General features: G+C 33.1%; 1 protein-coding gene across 1 annotated transcript; it reads left to right on the forward strand.

Moving 5' to 3' along the window:
- Positions 1-9,507: 9,507 nt before the first annotated feature.
- Positions 9,508-11,008, forward strand: LOC114175142 (chalcone synthase 17-like). The gene is made up of 2 exons (XM_028059911.1): positions 9,508-9,837; positions 9,928-11,008. The coding sequence occupies exons 1-2, from the start codon at positions 9,660-9,662 to the stop codon at positions 10,917-10,919; spliced, it is 1,170 nt and encodes a 389-aa protein (XP_027915712.1). The 5' UTR covers positions 9,508-9,659; the 3' UTR covers positions 10,920-11,008.
- The last annotated feature ends 10,720 nt before the right edge of the window (positions 11,009-21,728 follow it).

A 21,728-nucleotide genomic window follows, 5' to 3' on the forward strand; every position in this document is an offset into this window, starting at 1 on the left:
ACAAGGGCTGTACATGCATTGGGTTAGAAATAGTTATGACCATGAGATAATTTTGGACAAAATTGGGTTTTCTTTTTGAAAATTGGGCGAAGAAGAAAGAAATAAGAGATGAATATAAAAGTGGAAGGAAAGAATAATTCTTTCCAAAGGAGGCAACACACAAAGGACGGAAAAGTCCTTTGATACAACCAAGGGTTCTTGAATCACTCAAGAACTAGAAGAATCACTCTCACTATTAGATAAGAAAGATAATCTCTGAACAAAACTCAACTTGATTTCATTAATAAAAATGGTTTAGCTTATATAGGAGTTTTAACCATTAGAATTACAAAAGACCCATTAATTGTCATTATATCCCACTAAAGCTAATAATAATCGACTCAAGCTAATAATGGTCCATTAATTAATGACTAATTGTAACTGAAATTGTGGTAGTCAAAAGTCATCCAAAAGTATTCAGCAAAGGTCATTTTGGTCTTCAAAAGGCTGGTTCTTAAGTTGTCAAATGAGCCCTTATTAGAACTTGAAATTAAAGCAAAACTAAAGCCCATTAATTGGTTAACCCAAAACATAATTTGGTCAGCCAATTTTACAAAACATTGAGCCTTTATTTAAATAAAATAAATTGCAACAATGTGGTGCGTTAGTCCTCCTTCGTTTGTACCATGATGCAATTTACAACCTTGGTATTTTCTCCTTCAAACTCGGGCTTGTATTCAAGTAATATGCACAACACTTGCTGTGGAGCTTCTTTTGCTTTCCTTGCTCTAGACCTTGTCATAGGTCCTTCAAGTTCTTCAAGTGAATCATTATCCTTACTCATTATGTAGAGCTTCTTTTGCTTTCCTTGCTCTAGACCTTGTCATAGGTCCTTCAAGTTCTTCAAGTGGATCCTTGTCCTTGCTCATTGTCACATCTCCATCATTCTCCCCCTCTTGAGAAGGATTTGTCCTCAAATCAGATTCTCAATCTACATTAGAAAGAGATAAGTCAGACACATTGAAGGTGGAACTAACATGATATTCACCAGGCAGATCAATTTTGTAAGCATTATCATTGATTCTTTCAAGCACTTGGAATGGACCATTCCCCTTTGGTTGAAACTTTGATTTCCTTTGTTCTGGAAACCTTTCCTTTCTCATGTATACACAAACTCAATCTCTAGGTTGGAAGACAACCTTCTTTCTACCTTTGTTAGCTTTCCTTGCATAGCTTTCATTTTCTTTTCAATTTGACTCCTTAGTTGCTCATGTAACTTCTTCACAGAGTCAGCTTTAGCCTGTGCTTCTTTATGCTTAAACATGGAAATGTTAGGCATAGGTAGCAAATCAAGAGGAGTTAAAGGGTTAAATCCATATACAATCTCAAAAGGTGAATAATTAGTTGTGTTATGGACAACCCTATTATAAGAAAAATCAACATGAGGAAAACATGTTTCCCAGGACTTAAGATTTTTCTTTAAAACAATCCTAAGTAATGTACCTAATGTTCTATTGACTACCTTAGTTTGACCATCAGTTTCTGGGTGACAAGTAGTAGAAAATAACAATTTAGTACCAATCTTACCCCACAAGGTCCTCCAAAAGTGACTAAGGAATTTTGTATCCTTATCACTCACAATGCTCCTTAGTAGTCCATGAAGTCTCACTATTTCCTTGAAAAATAAGTCAGTCACATGACAAGCATAATCCACCTTCTTGCAAGGTATGAAGTGTGCCATTTTAGAAAACCTGTCAATAATCACAAACACAGAATCCTTTCCATTCTTTGTTTTAGGCAACCCCATAACAAAGTCCACAGAAATGCCAGTCCAAGGATATTTAGGAACAAGCAAAGGATATTTAGAAATGCCAGTCCAAGGATATTTAGAAAAATATATGTTGGTTTTAAAAAATAAATACATGAAAAATAGGTGTTTAAACAATATTGAAGATAGGGAATTACATAAATGAGTAATTTTCTTCTTTCCTTTAATTAAAGTTAACTATCTCAAATTCAATTCAAAATTAAAATTTAGTAAATTGTATTTAAATTTAAAATTACTTAAAAAAACAAAGAAAGAGAGAGAAAATGAAAAAAAGAAAGATGAAAAGAAAGAAAGAAACAAAAGGAAAAGACAAAGAGAAGAGGCTATGAGTGGCTGATAGCAAGAAAGCACATGGAAGAGAAACACAATGCAGGCGTGTGGGTCATGAGCGATTTTGACGAGGCAAGGATGGTGGTTGGAGGCAGTGTAGGGGGCATGAGGAGGAGGAGGAATTAGTGAGAGATGGAAAATGTGGGGTTGAGAGTGATGAAGTGAGAGAAGGGTTTCATAAAAGGGTTTTTCCTCCATCAACAAATCGCCACACGACTCTTTCTCCTTCTCTACCTCTTTAGAATGACCAACTCTCTTTTAAGTGAGATTTCTTTTCTTCAACAATGTATGAAGGGTTTGAGTGAAGATATTTTTAGAGAAATATAGAAAGCACTTTGTATTGATAAATGTTATTGCAGAAACAATATTAGATCGTTATGGGGCTCAAACTTTATATTACCATGATCTTTGAGCTTCTCAGATGGATACTCCTCGGTCCTATTCGTTATTTGATATTTGATGGAACATGGGTTTACCTATAGAAAGGACTCCAATGATCAAGTCAGAAAAGCTCTCAAAGTCAAATATCAGATTATGCACTAATGAAATGCATACCTTTAATTGTTAGGTTCACTCTTATTTATTGAAGACTAATCTTATTTTCTTTGGTTTAGAATATGAGTTGGGCCTTGATTATCTCTTTAGTGGTCTAGTCCTTTATTGGGCTTATATGGGCTTCGTTGGGCCCAAGTTTCAAGTTCAATACTTTTTCATAATGGTTTAGCTGATTTATTCTAAGCTAGAGTATGCAACATTACTGGTTATGATAGGCATTCTAGGAGGCCATGTAGTTAATCAACTTTGCTGTCATGTGGGTTCAGCTATGGACAGTGTCATATTCCTTTAAGCCCGCGACTATTTATAAATTAATGGCCTTTAGGGTTGGCGACCTTCCCAAGATGGCAGTCAATTCTGAATACTATGACATAGCGGTTAGTTCGTTCATTGTGGCACATAACACCCGATATGGTCACTATAGTACAATAAAAAAGAACGTTGCAAGAAATTATGATGAAAATAAAGATAATAGATGTTTTATGTAGTTTATGATTTTGATCACAATTGTTTTATATTATTGTTAAAATAAGAGATAAAGCATTTAGAAAATTTCAAGGAGAGAAATATATTTGTGATTATTGAGTGTTTTAAAATTGATGTGGAATGTAAGAAGACACTTTTATGTTATTTTTGTTGTAATTGTGTTAGACTTTTTTTAACATTAAAGAGAAAAAACAAACTGTTATTTTTCAATAAGAAAAGGTATTTTAACGTCTTATAGTTAATATAAAATGATATCATCATAATTTAAAGAAGTGATAAGTTATTTTTATTGTTTTCATTAAACTGTATTGGATAACTAGGTGGTCATTATGCTCTCAAATATCTTTCATGTCATTATCTATAATTATCAAAGGAATATTTATGTCATAACCATCCATACTATTGTCCTTGTTAACAAACATATCTTCAATAAAATTAATAATAGTTACTCGTCATTTTACATTAATCAAAATATTTTTTTTATATCAACAAAAAATTTTCACATATTAAAATATGTGTAAATATGTAAATAAAATGATAAGACAAGATAACAGTTATACCACCTACTTAACAGAAAGATTAAACAAGAGAGATTCAGTTGAAAAATATATATTCAATAGACTAGCAAAAATATAATAATGACTCAATTAAAAATACTTAAATTTATTATGCACTTGAATTAATTAAGGAAAAAATTGTTATTTGTACAAATTTACAACTATTTATGTTTATACAGTTTTAATTTTTCTTTTGCTAAATATTACAATGTTTTATAGCCCAATGTTTTCGGAATACGTAGCAAATTTAATTATTTTATAAAATTAAAATTATATAAAATTGTATGTAAATTTTTTTTCTTGTATTTTATTAATTTTTCTGTTACTATCAATTTATTATTCTTTTCATGAAATTACTACAAGAAAACTTTTAAATAGTGATCAATAATTACTAGTAACTATAGTGACAAATTTAGATACCAATTTACAAAATTAAAAGTTATTGGTTACTAAAATAATCATTATTATATATAAAAAATTATAGCTAGTTTTTAAAATTAGTTATCATGATTTTAGCTACAAAATAAAATTACTTACTAAAAATTAGTTACCTAGATTTTATCTACCAAAATGAGTTAGTATCTAAATTCGTCTCTAATTAATTATTGACCAATTTAGTAACTAATTATTATTTTTTATTTATAATAGTAACTATTTTAGTAATCAATAATTTTTAATTTTGTAAATTGGTATCTAAATTGATTATTATATTGGCTAATTATTTTTTGTTTCTAAAATTAGTTGTTAATTAAGGATTTTTTTTTGTAGTAATTGATTTCCAATTTTGATTATAATTTGTTGTTGAAGTAAATTACTATCTTTTTTAAAGTAAAAATATATATTTCCGAATTTCTATTGTTTATTTTTACATCTTTATTGACGTTATAGTTGTATTTATTTTTCTATAAATTTTAAATTATGTTATAATAATAATAATAATAATAATTATTATTATTATTATTATTATTGTTATGTATAAATTTTTAGCGAAAAAAATTTGAATAAAATTAATATAAAACTATTTGTTTTGTGTTGAAAAATTTTAAGTTTGAATACAGAGTTTATAATCTTTTTATAAGAAGAATATGTGATTCTGTGAAATATTCTTTATAAAAAGAAAGAAGTAGAATGATAAGTTTCAATATAATTTTTTTAATATTTTAGTTTTATGGAAAATGATATATTAATTATTTTATTAAATAACTATACAAATTATATGTGAAATTGTATTTTATATTTTAAAATATTTATATACTTATTTTTGGTTTTGCACTCTTTCTTACCTTCTTTATTCATGATGACTATAATGATCCTACAAATGAATTACGTGGGAGTGAGAATAATATTGGAGATGGAGAGGAATAAAGGGTATAATTCGGAAAAAAACACTTTTCTAAGATTAAATAATTATATATTATAAAGTACTTAGATTAAATTTTGTGGTGAAAATGAGTTCAGAGGAATTTTATTTTGGACATTTTTATTTAAATAATTTTAAAGAACATATGTAACGTCACATTTAATTAATATGCATAATTAAAAGAAACGTCACACATGAATAGTATAACAACTCAGCCCTGGGGTCCTTAACACCACCCCTACAAACTAGGCACACCACGATGTCAACAGAAACAGGATAACAGTTCTACTAAAAGTACATAAGTCCAAGAACAACAGATACATGGGCCACAACCCTAAAGAAAACCCAAAAGAAACTAGAGTCCAAATCCACGCGGACTATGCAGCGGAATTACCACCTCCCTTTTGTCCACGGGTGTTCCTTGCCTCTGCTCACACCAACAAGTTAATGATCATCGCAAAAGAGAGTACCACACAACAGAACACACAACAATGAAATTAGGGTAAGCTAGAGCACAAAAGAATTCATTCATCAAATCAAATAAAATTCCACGATCCATACACTCAAGCAACCAAGCATGTTATGACTCCTCAGGCAATACACTACGACACGACTCGACTCATCCGGATACGTATAACTTGGTCGGATTCAGCGGATGCTTGCACTTGTGGTGGATATCTCTACTCACCCCCGAGCTATCTGTTACAAGTGTTTCAATGAATCAATTTCCCTCACCACAAGGTTAGCCCTTAATGAATTTCAGGCCTCCTACTACTCTCACCACAAAAGTCAGTTCGCTCTAAGTGAGACTAACTGACCCCTTAGAGTGTCAGGATGCAATCCTTACCTTGAATCCTTACCTAGTTATACAGATGGGGCACCACCATAGGCACCCACTAACAGGGGCCATGGAATTACGTCTCGACCACTGAAGCGTAACCCTGAAAGTCTCACCTAGAGACCCCAAGGAATTAAGCACTGACACAGACAAAATATGATCACACAATCAAATAGTATTCACCATGCAAGGATACAACCAGTATATCAACCTTTAAAGCCAATCATTTCACGTTCCAAGTCCAACTCATTCCAACTCATCATAATCCATCCATGCACATAGGATCCCACTCATCTCATTTTCGTGCCACTTTAATAATACCCATCTCATTTAGTTCACATGCCAATTTTCATACCAAACCCATCATCTACAATTCATGATTCATGCCAAGCATACATAATATTCCATTATATACATGTTTCCCATCATAACATTCATACCCAAACCAAAACCAATCATCCAAGAATAAACAAGCACCCAAACAACGTACTGCCTCGCCTAGCCCCTCGCTCAGGCTGAAGGGTCTCGCTCAGGCAAGCCCCCTTCACATAGGCGAGGGCTCGAGGAAGCATCCAGAGAACATCACGGGATCTCGCTTAGGCGAGACCCCTCTCGCCTGGGCGAGGTGTTCGCTCGCTCAAAAATTTGAGCGGGTCGCCTGGGCGACCTGTCGCGCAATAGGGTTTGGACGAGCCTTCGTCAGACTCGCTTAGGCGAGCCCGACTCGCCTGGGCGAGATTAACAGTTCTCGCCCTAATTCACCTGCAACAGATGTGTTTTTCGATCCAACCAAATATACCAAGCACTTCACGCACCAAAGCAACGATTTATTCATACAAACAATAAGCAAGCTCAAGAACAAGCCACAAACAACATAACTCGAAACCCTAACTTCCTGTACCTGGAAAATAAGCTAGCGGAACGCTCCGACACGCACACAGTGAGCAAAACTGTCCCTAGGATGGTCAACAAGCTGGAATGAACGGTAAAACAGAGAAAAGGGACGGGTTATTACCAAATCCTAACGGTAAACAGTGAACATAGACCATGAAAAGAAGGAGCATGAGCTGAGGAGTGACTTACGTGGAGTAGGAGCTGGGGTGCGTTAGCTCGAAGAAGACCTAGAGCAAATCCTAACAGAGCGTTCTGTGAGGGCCAAGAGGAGTGACGACTGGTTCTGTGGAATAGTGAGAGTGAGAGGGTTAGGTCAGATCAGGGTTTGGTTTTATCACTTGGGCCAGCCCTAGGCCCAATTACAAAGGGCAGCCCTTTACTTTAGGGCATAAATAACAAAGCGAATTTTTAATGGGCCTTACAACATATTTTGAATTATAATCCATATTTGATAAATATTTTTATTGGAATGACAATGCGAGCCGACCTATTTTGGCTCATCATGTATTTGACTCTCAAAAAGTGGGTTGAGCAAGTCCGTCGTGTATAAAAAATACAGGTTAATTTTTCTGGTTCATCCCACATAATGTTTGGCTCACGGTTCACATGAGAAATTATTTATTTTGTATTTTTTTCACCAAGGTGTAGGATTTTAATAACCTTATTTTTATTTAATTAAATTAGTAAAAATAAAAAATTCTATAAGTCTTTCTTAAAAAAAAGGTAATATTCAAATTTTATAATTCCTAATTTTAAAGTACAAGTATGTTGACAATTAAAATGACTTTGATCTATATTAAAACAAGCAAGAAACGCGAACAATAAAGTTGTTTTTAAATGGACTAGAGAAAAAACTCTAATGAGCAACTTGCTTATAAAAAACACACACGACGTATTATGTTAATGTCACCAATTTTTTTGAAGATTTTAGTCAATGTGAGCTATGTGGATCAATGCGAGTCAGCTTGTCGTTGGCTCATATGAGCCAATGCAGGCCAACCCATCATTGAACCAAGCAGGGTACAGGTTAAGCAAGACTTTAAAATAACATTATTTCCAAATCCATAATTGCATTAAGCGTAATTTATTTGCAATTATCCTTCCATCTTAACTTTGCACGATTCTTGAAACTAAAATTTATTTACAAAATTGGTTGTACAATTATTATTTCATATTATTGGTTTTACAATTACTTGTATAATAAACTTATCTTCACTTATGGAAATTAGGTCCATGTTTAGATAAAAAGAAGATGCTTGATAAATTAGGTAATCATTTTTGTTGAGACATGTTCAACAAAAAACTTTTGAAAAATATTTGTAAATTATTTTATATGTGATATTTTTTACCCAATAGAGCTTTGAGATTAATTATAATGGATAAGTTTGATTTAAATTGATGTATTTGATTCATAATATATATTCAGTTTAAATTTATAATTTGTTTATCCTTCTTGTACTTTTTATATAGTTTTATTCTATAATTTTACTTGGGACACTATAGTATAAATGTTGTAAGTCCCAAATTAGTTATAGATTAATCTAGATAAATTTCGTCATGGATGTTTTTATATAACTTTTTTTAAAAGATATTAATATAGTTTAGTTATGCATATCGTGTTTTTTTCTTATACATTTAAATCTTTCATCCAGCTTGCTTAAAATATTATGGAACATTATTCTCTAAAAAATAAGTGTAAATACAGAAAATTAAAACCAGAAGAACAACTACAATTAAAAGTGAAAGTGTAAACTTTTTTATAATTTTTTGTATAAAACTTTAAATGAGTTGATTTTTGAATCTAACCCTAGATTTTAATATCCATGAAATCCATTCTTGAACTCAGAATTTGCAAATTGTGTACATCCAGTTACAAAATAAAAATTGACAGAATATACTTGGAAAAGATGTTCTTAAAATAAGGAGTTAGAAATTTGAGATTGATGGTTTTATTCTATCATTTTACTTATATAACTTTTTTGAAATAGCAAAGATATGAATATCTTTTACCAAGTACATATTTATATAGCCGAAATGTATAGATGAATATGAAAAGCGGTTTAATAAATTAGTCAGAGGTATTCCATTTAATAGTAGTTTCTCATTAATAAAATTGTATATACATCAAAACTCTAAAAATAATATTGATACACGTCATTTAGATAGAAAGCACATAAGATGTTTTGGTGGTACTCTTAAGATCAACATACATGTGCAAAAATGTTATCTAAAACTTATATTATAAATAAAAGATCATCGAGTATACAAATGAATTTTTGTATTATTCATTTCATGGTTGACCATGACCTACGATGTCACCAAACACATTATATAATAAACTAAATGAAGAGAGTGGTGTGCGATCCAAAAAGTGGATAGTCATATCCGATGACATGGCGGAACTCTACGCATAGATTTTAGTTTAATTTGGTTATGGCCGTTGATGCAATTTAAAAAGCCTACCTACCATACCACCACAAGTGGTAGACTTTTCTTGCTAAGCTACCAAGGTTGACTCAGAAGTTAGAAACACACAAAAAGTTGGAAAAACGTAACAGTGATAGAATAATTTAATAGCATGAAACATAGCAGTGAATGAACGAAGAAATGAGTGGAATATGGGGTCAGAGATGGTCTTCCAAAACATGCTACCAAACTGATGAATATGCTTCCAACTACCCTACTCCCAATCCATCCTTGCGTGCATATATAAAATGCTAACTCCTCCAACATCTTCAAACACAACTTCAGCAACCAAGCAGTGCTTCATTTGGTTCCAAATTCCCTCGTCTAACATCCCCACTTCATTAAGTTGTATTTAAGAAAAGTGAGATGGTGAGTGTATCTGAGATCCGTCAGGCTCAAAGGGCAGAAAGTCCAGCAACCATCCTTGCTATTGGAACTGCAACCCCACCAAACTGTGTTGATCAGAGCACTTATCCTGATTACTATTTCAGAATTACAAACAGTGAACACATGACCGACCTCAAAGAGAAATTTCAACGCATGTGTAAGTTCATAATACCATCTAGCAATATTCACTTCACATAACCCTTGTTGATTCAATCTAATTAGCATTCATTGGTTCACAATATTACAGGCGACAAGTCCATGATCAAGAAGAGATATATGCATCTCACCGAGGACATCTTGAAGGAGAATCCTAACATGTGTGCTTACATGGCACCTTCTTTGGATGCTAGACAAGACATAGTGGTGGTAGAGGTACCAAAGCTAGGGAAAGAGGCTGCAGTGAAGGCCATAAAGGAGTGGGGGCAACCAAAGTCCAAGATTACACATTTGATCTTTTGTACCACTAGTGGCGTCGACATGCCTGGTGCTGATTACCAACTCACCAAACTCTTGGGACTTCGCCCCTCTGTGAAGAGGTACATGATGTACCAACAAGGGTGTTTTGCAGGAGGCACGGTTCTTCGATTGGCCAAGGATTTGGCTGAGAACAACAAAGGTGCACGTGTGCTTGTCGTGTGTTCTGAGATTACTGCAGTCACGTTTCGTGGCCCAAGTGAAACCCACCTAGACAGTCTTGTGGGACAAGCATTGTTTGGAGATGGAGCAGCTGCAGTGATTGTTGGATCTGACCCCATTCCACAAATTGAAAAGCCATTTTTTGAGCTAGTTTGGACTGCACAAACCATTGCTCCAAATAGTGATGGAGCCATTGATGGCCATCTTCGTGAAGTTGGACTAACGTTTCACCTCCTTAAGGATGTTCCTGGGATTGTCTCGAAGAACATTGGGAAGGCACTTTCTGAGGCCTTCAACCCATTGAACATCTCTGATTACAACTCCATCTTTTGGATTGCACACCCTGGTGGACCTGCAATTCTGGACCAAGTTGAGCAAAAATTGGGTCTGAAAGCTGATAAGATGAAGGCCACTAGAGATGTGCTTAGTGAGTATGGGAACATGTCAAGCGCATGTGTTCTTTTCATCTTGGATGAGATGAGGAGGAAATCAGTTGAAAATGGACTTAAAACCACAGGTGAAGGACTTGAATGGGGTGTCTTGTTTGGTTTTGGACCTGGACTTACTATTGAAACTGTTGTTCTCCATAGTGTCACAATATAGCACCCTGTCAACTCCATTGTTTTATTTTCATTATTTTTATGTACTAATTTTCAATCTTGTTGTTTCCTAGAATAACTTATTATTTACCATTATAGTCTATTATTATTATGGTGTAAAAACAACCTACCAACTAATATATTCACTAGAATAATCTATTAATAATCGATTATTTTAAATAAAAATTAAACCACTTAATCCAACATTGTAATCTTTTATTGATTCATTTTAATTTTTACATATAAACTCAAAAATACTCCTTCAAACATACAAAAACATATTTCGTTGGTTTTCTTTTAATTATTACATCTCAGACTTAAAATGTTGTTAAATTTATCAAAATGATACCTTTATACTCCAAAACAATGTACCTAATGTATAAGAATATAGGTAATTACAACACATTATAAGAATTTTAAGAAAATAATGTTGAGGTTAGAAAAATATAATTTGTTAGTATTGAAGTGTAAAAGTGGAGTTTAATATAGTTTGTGCACATCATAAACAAGTAATAATAGAGTATAAAAAAGTAATTGACATACCTAAACACTGTTGTAGAAGTTATAAGGACCATATTCATATATGTTACTTTGAGGGAATGAAAGTAAAATAACTTTAAAAGGAAAATTAGATTCTATAGAAAGAGTTGTTACGAAATATCTCAAATGTAAAGCAAAACAATGTTGAATCAAAACTCAATGAAAAATGAAAAGTATTTGGTTGTTTTGTGTATTTGTTGTGTGTGCGATGATCGTATGACGTATGTGTTATACGGGAGCAGTTGATAATGCAGATGATTCTAGCAAGAAGTAGATCGTTGATAGGATGGGATGAACTCGGGAGTTTATTATAATTTGTTTAGTTGTTTTAAACCAAATATTAAAGACGATGTATTTTTTTTCTATTGTTCATTGACATTTTAAATTTTTTAGACAGTTACGTTTGAATTACGATATTAATAAATTAAATTATGAGTTTTCCTAGGTACATTTTGAAAAATTATCTATTTCCACTAAAAGTTTACGTTTTTATAACTCATTGTGACATCCTAAAATTTGGGGTGTTACACACATCCTAGTACTGCCTGGCAGATTTGCCTACTTTTTCCATGCTTTTTAATGTGTGCATAAATATAATGTCATAATATGATTTTGTATACTTAGTTATAGAGTTTCTTTATCTTAAGACATTTCACAAATCAAGCAACCATTTCACAATTTTTAAGCCATTCTAGAATCAAATATTGAAATTGTTTTGTTGCTATGAAGTGGTCTTGTTGAGAGCTTTGTGGTCCATTTTGTAAAGAAAAATAGCACTAATATTTTCATATGTATTTGTTCTAGAATTATACAATTTAGTTTGTGTGATGAATTTGACAAATTAGTTTATTTCTCTTATGTTTCTAATCTTCTTGGTATGTAGTTAGTTATATTTTGTTGCCATGTTTGAATGTTTCTTTGTAATATCCAAGGAACTTAAATAATTAATTACATAATTATTTAATAAATGCGGATAATGAAAGTCTTTGTGACATTAATTATTAGTCTTTATAATGTGGAAAAGTACTAGCTCAATTGGTCAAGAGTACTTGATTATGTTGAGAGGACTTAAGTTCGAGTTTTGTGTACGCCAAATTGTGTGTTAATTTAATTTCTTGTTAATTTAGTAATATATTTTACCTTGGTGCGTGATATTAAATTTCTAAAGGTGTAGGAATTATCATGAAATATGAATTGGTTAAATTGGTTGTGCATTGACTTTGTAATTGAGTGGTGGTGTATTCAAACCTTGCTAAGAACAAATTAAACTTTATTTTTGCCAAAATTTCTTTTGGCATGAATATGAAAGCGCAGAGAAACCCTAACTACAAGAAGGGCAGCCTAGTGGGCTGGGAATGCAGCCAATAATGGTCTTTGAATGGCCATTAGCACCTAATTCAAAGCCATTTTTGTTTTATTATCATTAACAAGCATTAAGGCTTAGTTAATGATCTAATTAAGGTAAGGTGGGTTTTTGGAGAAGAAAGACAGAGAATGTGAAGGAGCAAAGAGCAAACGAATTGGCAATGGGGAAAGGGAGTTTTGAAGGAGGTTTGAGGGAAAATCCAAAGCATCAAGTGCATTCGAGAGAAGACAAAGGTTGGACTATGGGTGGCACAAGAGAAGTCCTCATTCCTTCAAGTTGAGCAAGAATTATCCAGGTAAGGGGAGCTGTTTTCGTATGTTTTATTTGTGTATAATATATTGTGCCTTGTTATGACCAAAATTGCATGACACCTCATCTTTTCGCGCTACATTTGTTAGTTTCTGGGGTTTTACCCAGAAATCGCCTGACGTTGATGAATGCTCGCCAGACGACTCATCTATTTCTGCGCAATTTTTTGGGTTCTGCTTTGAACCGCCTGACGACGATGAACTACCGCCAGGCTGCGCAACGCTGTCCGCAACTGTTTTGTGTTGTTTAATGCATGAGTCCTTGCGACTTCTGGAATTTGTGGTTGGATATTGTATGTGACGATGAATGTTATCAATTGAATGAAATTGGACTATATAATAAATCGTTTGGGCATGGGCAAGTAGGTGATCAAAGGATTATGAGAGGGGCTGAAAGAGGACAATTAGGAAATTGATTCCAGCGTCTAATTGTTATTTAATCTTGGCATTATTTATGCATTTTTATTTCTGGGATTATGTATGAATTCGACCTAGTGTGTGGCGAGACGAGGTGGCGGAGGAGCAAGGGATTTTCGCACAACGAAAGAATTAGGAATTTTCCCAGAATCTGATACGCCGCCTAGTGGCGCATGATTTGCCGTCAGGCGATAACTGGAATTTTCCAGCTTAGCAGTTTGACAGTACTGGAAATCGTGATTTAGGGATTGGTCCGTGATGTGAAATTTGGAGGGACGAGAATATTGTGCTTAAGTCTTAATAAATTGGAATACAGAAATGGAAAATGTATCTGGTCAATATGGTCATAGTAGGGGTATGTGAGAGTCAATATGGATATGGACTCTAAAATAGAATGAAGGATAATGGTAATTGGGATTGTAGGAACTAGGAAGATATGATTTCAGTGGGTTATAGACTTAGAGACATTGGATAATTTTAATGTGGCAAGTTAAGGAATTCACCATAAATTGTGTAGCTTAATTGGAAGGTAATTGAGTGAAAAGTTTTGGTATCATTGCAGTGCAATAGAAGTAGGCTGTCTGATTTTAAGGTACATGATTGGTAGTCTTTTTCATAAGCTTGATTGAGTTATTATGCAATAATAGAGTACTTGGTAAAATCTTAGGCCTTGAATAGAGGAAATGGGGGAATTGTGAATTTTAGGCACTTGAAACATATGTGGGTGGCAGGTTACCAAGAATTCGACTTGAGGATTGAGATTATGTTAATAACTTAAAAGGTCTATTGAGAGTGTAGGATAATCTGTTTAGGTGCTAAAAACCAGCAGAATCTCGCTACTGGTGTGGCGCTTGGCGGCTTACGAATGTCCGCCAAGCGATAAAACTAACAGGGGTGTCCCTGTAACTCGTGGCACCTAGCGGTGAGGTGTGACCTGCCAGGCGATAGACCCTAAGACAGTGGGTCTGATTGAGGCCTGGCGCCTAACAACGAGGATGTCCTGTCAAGCAGTCTGCGTAGGATATTTGCTTGGCGTTGCTTAGGCAGCGCCATAAAGTGCTGCAACTAGGAACTTTTCTTATTTTCGTTATCATGTTGTGATGTGAGACTTGGATCAGGAGATGATGTGCCATGAACAGGTAGGTTCATGGATGGTGGTGAACACGTGATGATATGAGCGGGGAGGTTCATATCCTGATACTCTCGTGTAGGGATATGAGTGGGTAGGTTCGTATGTTCCGTGCTCACACTTGAGAGATGTTACGAGTGAGGAGGTTCATAGTTGGTGGATCACGTGTGTTGGACTATGGGCGGGGAGGTCTGTAGAGTTGGACTACGAGCGTGGAGGTTCGTAGAGGCAGGACTACGAGCGGGGAGGTTCGTAGAAGCAGGACCACGATCGGGCAGGTTCGTGGGAGCATCATATGTCCTAAGTCCATTATCAATTATTTGTGTGAATTGAAGGTTGAAAAGCCTTGAGGTATTAAGGTCTTGGCCAGGAACTAACTAGAATAATATAATTGGGTGTATTTTGATTTTATTAACGAGTGTGTTAATTATTTATGAGCTCATCCTTTTTGTTTGTGTTTGGCGATGATCGTGTGCCTTATCACATGGGAGCAGATGATATTCCAGGTGATGTTGTTGATGCATAGCGACAAAGAGAAGGCTAGCTTGGGACTCATGACAAGGGATTTATTTCTGTTTGGTTTAAACTAGTGTTTGTTTTGGAACTTGTAATACAATTATGAACTAGTTTATTTAATTTTCAGCGTGATGAATAATTTTTAAATTTTCTCGCGTTTGGGAATAATAAAATTATGATGTTTGATTTTTAATTATTATTTATTTATTTTAATTAAGTAATTTCTAGTAGGGACGTTACATCTGTTCTTACTAGGATTTGGAGCATTCACCTTCTGATAGGTGGCAAGATCTAAGTGGTTTGATGACTTATAAAGAATGCTCCTAAGAATTGAAACACGGGGGAAGATCCACTTATAAAAGACTCTCTGACGCTCAAGTCAGTAATAGAGTTTCTAGACCCTCAAGAAATCAGTTATAAAATCTAAAATATCATAAACAATAAAAACTTACCACGAATACCATAATTAATATAGTGATAAAGATAATATAGACTAATGAGGTATATTATATATTTTGTTGATATATGATATTAAGGGTATGGAATATAATCAAACTATCGAGATTTGAACATATACTTTGTTAATATACAATAATTAAGCCAACAATTATATCTTTGGATATTATTAACCAATTTAGGCTAATAACGATAAATGGGCCTTTATGGGTTGCGGTCTAGTGTATTTGTTGGATCGAGTAGGTACACAAGCCCCCAAGCTCGAAAGTTTGATTAGCATGTACCTTTTGCAATTGTAACTGGCCCTTTGGTCGAGTTGTAGCCAACTTCATGTTTTTTAGGTGGATTGGCTGTTTGACCAAGCTATAGGTGATCGTCTTTGATCATATTGTACTCAGGGCTATCTTAGGTCATTTTTGACCGAGCTATGCTTGATATTGACTTATGACTGCCTTGTCTTCAAGGTCGGACAGTTGAGTGCTTGATCAAAAGTGACATTTTGGCACTTTCTTGATTTCTATGAAGCATTAATGTGGGGGTTTTCCCGGATAGCGTATTGAGATGTTGTAATGATTACCTTGGACTACGAAACATCTATTCACATTAATTGTTTCAAACGATATGGCTAACGTTGTTGTGTCTTGTTGCTTTATGTGTTTTAGACTTCTTAGTTCTTCATTTTTCAGCCATTCATTTCTCTCGCATTTCAGTGCTTAATCTCTTGTAATCTTTGCACCAATTCTTAGTTTGTGTTCTCTGTCCCAATCATCTTCTTTGTTCCTCTTTTCCCCTCATCTTTAGGTATGTGCTCTTCTTCCTCTTTGTAACTTTATGTTGGACTGAGAGATTACTCCTATTAGGGAATGTTCTTTTGTAGAGTCATCCTCCTCCCTTTGTGGCGATAGGACTTCATCACTAGAGCCCATCACTATCGCTCCTAGTAGCTTTTCGATGTGGTAGTCATCACTACTTTGAAAATGCAGAAGAAGAAAAAGGTGACCAAGGGGAAGAAGGTTGCACAACTTAAGCTTTCAGCCAAGAGGCTACCCATTTTCCCCATAAAGGATTTTAGGTATACTTGGATTCTAGATGAGGTTGCATCTTAATCTTCTTAATTCGTTATTGTTAAGAAAGTTGCCCATCTCGTGGCTAACTTCAATGTTTACCCCCAACGAGCTCACCACCCTACCTTACTCTCTTAGCAAGAGGGTTTTTCCCATTTCCCAAAAGAAGGAGGGTAATTATGTCATTGTTTATGAGTATTTTAGGGATTACTATATCTCCTTTCCTTTGACCGACTTTGAGAGCGATCTTCTTTTACTATTTTCTGTAGTGCCTAGTTAGCTCCACTCAGTAGTTAGGGATTTGTAAAGGCTTTTGAAATTTTGTGTGAACAACTTGGTTTGACCCAAACTCCTCATTTTTTATCTAGTTTTACCAACTAAAGCATGGGGCTAAAGTTGATTGGGTATCTCTCAATGGTATTGAATTTTTTTACCAGGATTTGGAGTGTTTACCTTCTGATAGGTGGCAATATCTGACTGGCTAGATAACTCTTTGGAATATAGGGAAAGATCCACCTGCAAAAGACTCTCTAACACTCAAACCGATACGAGAATTTGGATCTAAATAAGTATATGAGTGAGTATGAGAGAATGTCTCATTCCCTAGAAGAATGACAAGTATTTATAGGATTTCTTGACCCTCAAGAAATTAGTTATAAAATTTGGAATATCAATAATAGTAAAAATATACCAAGAATTTTGCAACTAATATAATGATAAAGATAATATAAATTAATCAAATATACCATATATTTTGTTGATATAGGATATTAAGGGATATATGTAAAATAATCAAACTACCGATATTTGATCATATTTTTTGTTATATACAATAATTGAGCCAATAAATATATCTTTGGATATTATTAACCACTTTAGGCCAATAAAGCTAAATGGGCCTTGTTGAGTCATGCTCTAGCACATTTCTTAGGTCGGGTAGGCATAGAAGCCCCTTCAAGCTCAGAAGTTTGATTAACGTGTACCTATTGTGACTATAACTGACTTGTTGGTTGAGTTGTAAAGTTTTGCAGGAGGATTGTTCGTTGGGTCGAGCCATAGGTGATTGTCTTTGATCATATTGTACAAAGTGTTATCCTAGGCCATCTTTGACTGAGTTGTATGTGATTGTCTTTGACTGAGTTATTCTTGATATTGACTTGTGATTGCCTTGTCTTTAAGGTCGACTTTGTTGAATGCTTGGTCAGATGTGACGTTTAGGCACTTTCTTGATTTCTATGAAGCATTAAGGAAGGGTTTTTCCCATATAGTGTGTTGATGCGTCGTAATATTGCCTTGACCTATGAAACGTCTGTTCACATTAACTAGTTCAGACTATGTGGCTGACATGGCATCATCTTCTCGATTGAGCTCGAAAGTTTGGAATCTTGACGGGTAATCATCCTAGTGGTTGAGCTCAGAAGAGGAAGGATCACTAAAGGTTAAGTTTGTTTTTTGGAGGGAAATGACGTTTGCTTGAGCCATTTTGACGTTTCGACTTCGTTATACGTTGTTGTTTCCCATTTATCTTCACTTTCAATATTTTTTTTCTGGATTTTATGTTCTTCTCTCTCTCGTTGCTCCTTACTTAGCTTTCGTCTTATAAGCCTGCCATACTCTCCACTTGAGTTTTGTTACTCATATTCTCCTATTAAGTTCTATGTTTTTTTCTTTCGCTCCCACATTTAAGTATGTCTTCTACCTCTTCTTCTAGTTCTTATCATCGTTGCTCTTTGTTAGACAAAGATATTGTCCCTAAGGGTGAGGGTTCTAACGTTGAGTCCTCTTCCCCCCTTTCTGGCAATGAGACTTCCTCATCAAAGTCCTTTTGTCGTCGCTTCTCTTGTGGTCACTTCCCCTCAGGTAGTCGTTATTCCTTCAAAGAAATAGAAGAAGGTGACGAAGGGGAAGAAGGTTGTATAGCCTGATCCAGCGGTTAGGAGGCGTGACCAATTTCCCCCATAAGAGATCCTAGGTATAATTATATGTTGGATGAGGTCGCATCTTATGTTTCCAAGTTTGCACTATAGAGAGGGTTGTAGAGCTCATGCTTATCTTCAATATTTGTCTTGATGGACTCACTGCCTCATCCTACTCTCTCAGGGAGAGGGTTTTCTCTAGGCCAACAAAGAAGGAGGAAATTATGTCTTTGTCTATGAGTTTTTTAGGGAGCTTGATATTTCTTTCCTCCTTACCAACTTCAAGAGTGGTCTCTTTGTGTGCTCTTAGTAAGCTTCATCCCAATAGTTGGACATTTGCAAAAGCCTTCCAGAATTTGTGTAACCAAATCAATCTTAGTCTCATTCCTCATCTCTTCGTGTATTTCTACCTGTTGTGTTGAAGTAAGGTTGTCAACACTTGATTTTGTTTAAATGAATAAAGTTATTAGAAAAGAAAAAATAAATTAGATTTTTAATTATTGATAAATAAATGTGTAAAATAAAGTTTCTTTTAAAAAAAACTAATTAGTTTGCATTTTTTGGATTTAAAAATAAAAAAATGATTACAAAGTTAAATAAGAAAAATCAAATATTGTTTTTTATTTTGTTATATATATTGTTATGTACCGTATGTGCATTATGACTTTCACTCACGACTTTTCTTTTGCAAAATTATTGATCGGATTTTAACAAAAAATTTCACTAAGCACCAGATTTCAAAATTTGGTACAAAAAGTTACCAGATTTCCAAATTCAGTTTAAGGAAGTACTCCCGAATTTAGAACTCCGGTTAGCCCTCGTCACATATTTATAAATCTGTTTTTAGTATCTCACGGATTTTGAAATTTGGCATTCCTTTCTCTATTTTTTTTAATTATTTAAGATAATTTAATTCATAATTATTTTAATTATTTTTTATTTATTTATTTTAATTTTGTTTAATTTATTTTTCAATGGGTTATATTTAATTTTATTTATTTATTAAATGTGTTTTTTTTTAGTTATTTTTAATTTTATATAGTTTTTTAATTTTTTTATTTATTATCTTATTTTAGTATATATAACCTAATTTTGAATATATAATTTAATTTGAACATAATTATTAAGCATAATTATTAAAAAAATTTAACTTAAACACGATTAATAAAAAATTTAAACTTAATTTAAAACTAATTTAATTTAACCATAAAAATAAAATAAATAACTTAAACACAATTATGAAAAATATTAAAATATAAATATAAATAAAAGTAATTCGAAATTAATGAAAAAATAACTAGATTTCGAAATCTAGTACACAGTCATAGAATTTATTTTCATATATGAAATCCGTACAACAATATTAGTTGTTTTTCATTAAATTATAATTTTTATTATTTTATCCGTAACACAATATTAATTGTTTTTCATTAAATTATAATTTTTATTATTTTAATTATTTATTTATTGTTTATTTTTAATTTTTATTTAATTTCAATTTCATTAATTTAATAAATTTTTGTTTAATTTTATTAATTTATTGTTTAATTGTTTCTATAATTTATTTTTGTGATACGAGAATTAAATTTTTTATTTTTGTATTTTTTAATTAATTTAAAAATAAATTGAAAACTAATTAAGAAACAAATAAAAAAGAAATGACAAAAAAAAAATAACAATAAAAAGCAAATGAAAAAAATAAGACACGTAACAAATACAATTAAAAAAATTGACAAATAAAAAAATTAAAAACAAATTGAAAAAGAATAAATTATTAAACCTAAATAAGTAAACATATAAATATTTAAAATTAAAACTAACAAAAATTAAAAAAATACTGCAAAATAATTATAAAAAATTTAAAAGCAAATGAAAAAAATTTAAAAATAAATTAAAAACAAGTCAAAAACAAAGGAAAAGCAAACTTAAAAAATTGACAAATAACAAAATGAAAATAAAATAAAAAAAATTAAGAAGAATAAATTATTACACTTAAATACATAAATTATAAACTAAAAACTAAAAACTAACAAAAACATAAAATAGTAAAAAATAACTTCAAATTAATTATTAAAATTCAAAAACAATTTAAAACAATAAATTAAAAACAAATAAAGAAAAAAAATGAAAAAAAGCTTTAAAAATTTTAAAAAAATTATAAAAGTCTCAAATTTCAAAATTTAGTAGAAGTCGTAATGATATTTTTAAAATTTCAAATTTCAAAAATACCCTTCAACCACTTGATCACAATAACGCAAATCAAACTTTCAAATTATTTTCAAATGTAGACTTTCTATAAAAATATTTTCAAATGTCGACATTTAGTAAAAAGTTTGAACTTTCAAATTATAAAGTTTGAACCCTAGCTGCAAAGAGGGGTAGCCTAGTGGGCTGGAGACAACCAAATAATGGTTCATGATTAGCCATTAACATGACACTTAATGGCATTTTTCGTTTTAGAGTTAAGCACACTTAACAAGGGTAGTAAGTAAGAGAGAGAAGGCAATTAGAGAAGAAAGAGGGTGCTACATTTTCATGTTTGGGTTAGGCAAAGGTTTCCAGAGGGATTGTACTGATTGAAGGGAGTGGTGAGGCTGAAAAACACTGATTAGAGTGGAACCAAAGGCTATGGGGGTTTTGGTGGAGGGATACACACACCAAATTCGAGTTAGCAAGGAATTCAGGTAAGGGGAGCTATTTTCTTATGTGGTTGATTCGTGTATAATGTATTGTGCCTTACTATGATCAAATTGCATGAAAACTACTTCGTCTCGTGTTGTTTTTCGAGATTTCTGGGTTTCCGCCCAGAAACCGCCTGGCAGTGAAGATAGTGCCGCTAGGCGAAGCACCGGCTTTAACCCAGTTTCTGCGTTCTGTCACGAGCTGCCTCGCGGTGGGTTGAAATCTGTCAGGCGATGCATGAGGTATGATGTTGTTTTGCTGGATTTTGTGAATTTCTTAATGTGTTGATATTCCAGTTAGATTTTTATGTCTGTTTGATTGAATTATGCTATGATATTGTTCGTATTGGGTGTTTGTGATTATCAATGGAGATGTGAACATGACGGGTTCATGTTAGAGTTGGTAATTCCTTTAAAGGG

Source organism: Vigna unguiculata, chromosome 3 (genome assembly GCF_004118075.2).
Source record: "Vigna unguiculata cultivar IT97K-499-35 chromosome 3, ASM411807v1, whole genome shotgun sequence".
In the NCBI taxonomy this organism is placed as follows: Eukaryota; Viridiplantae; Streptophyta; class Magnoliopsida; order Fabales; family Fabaceae; genus Vigna; species Vigna unguiculata.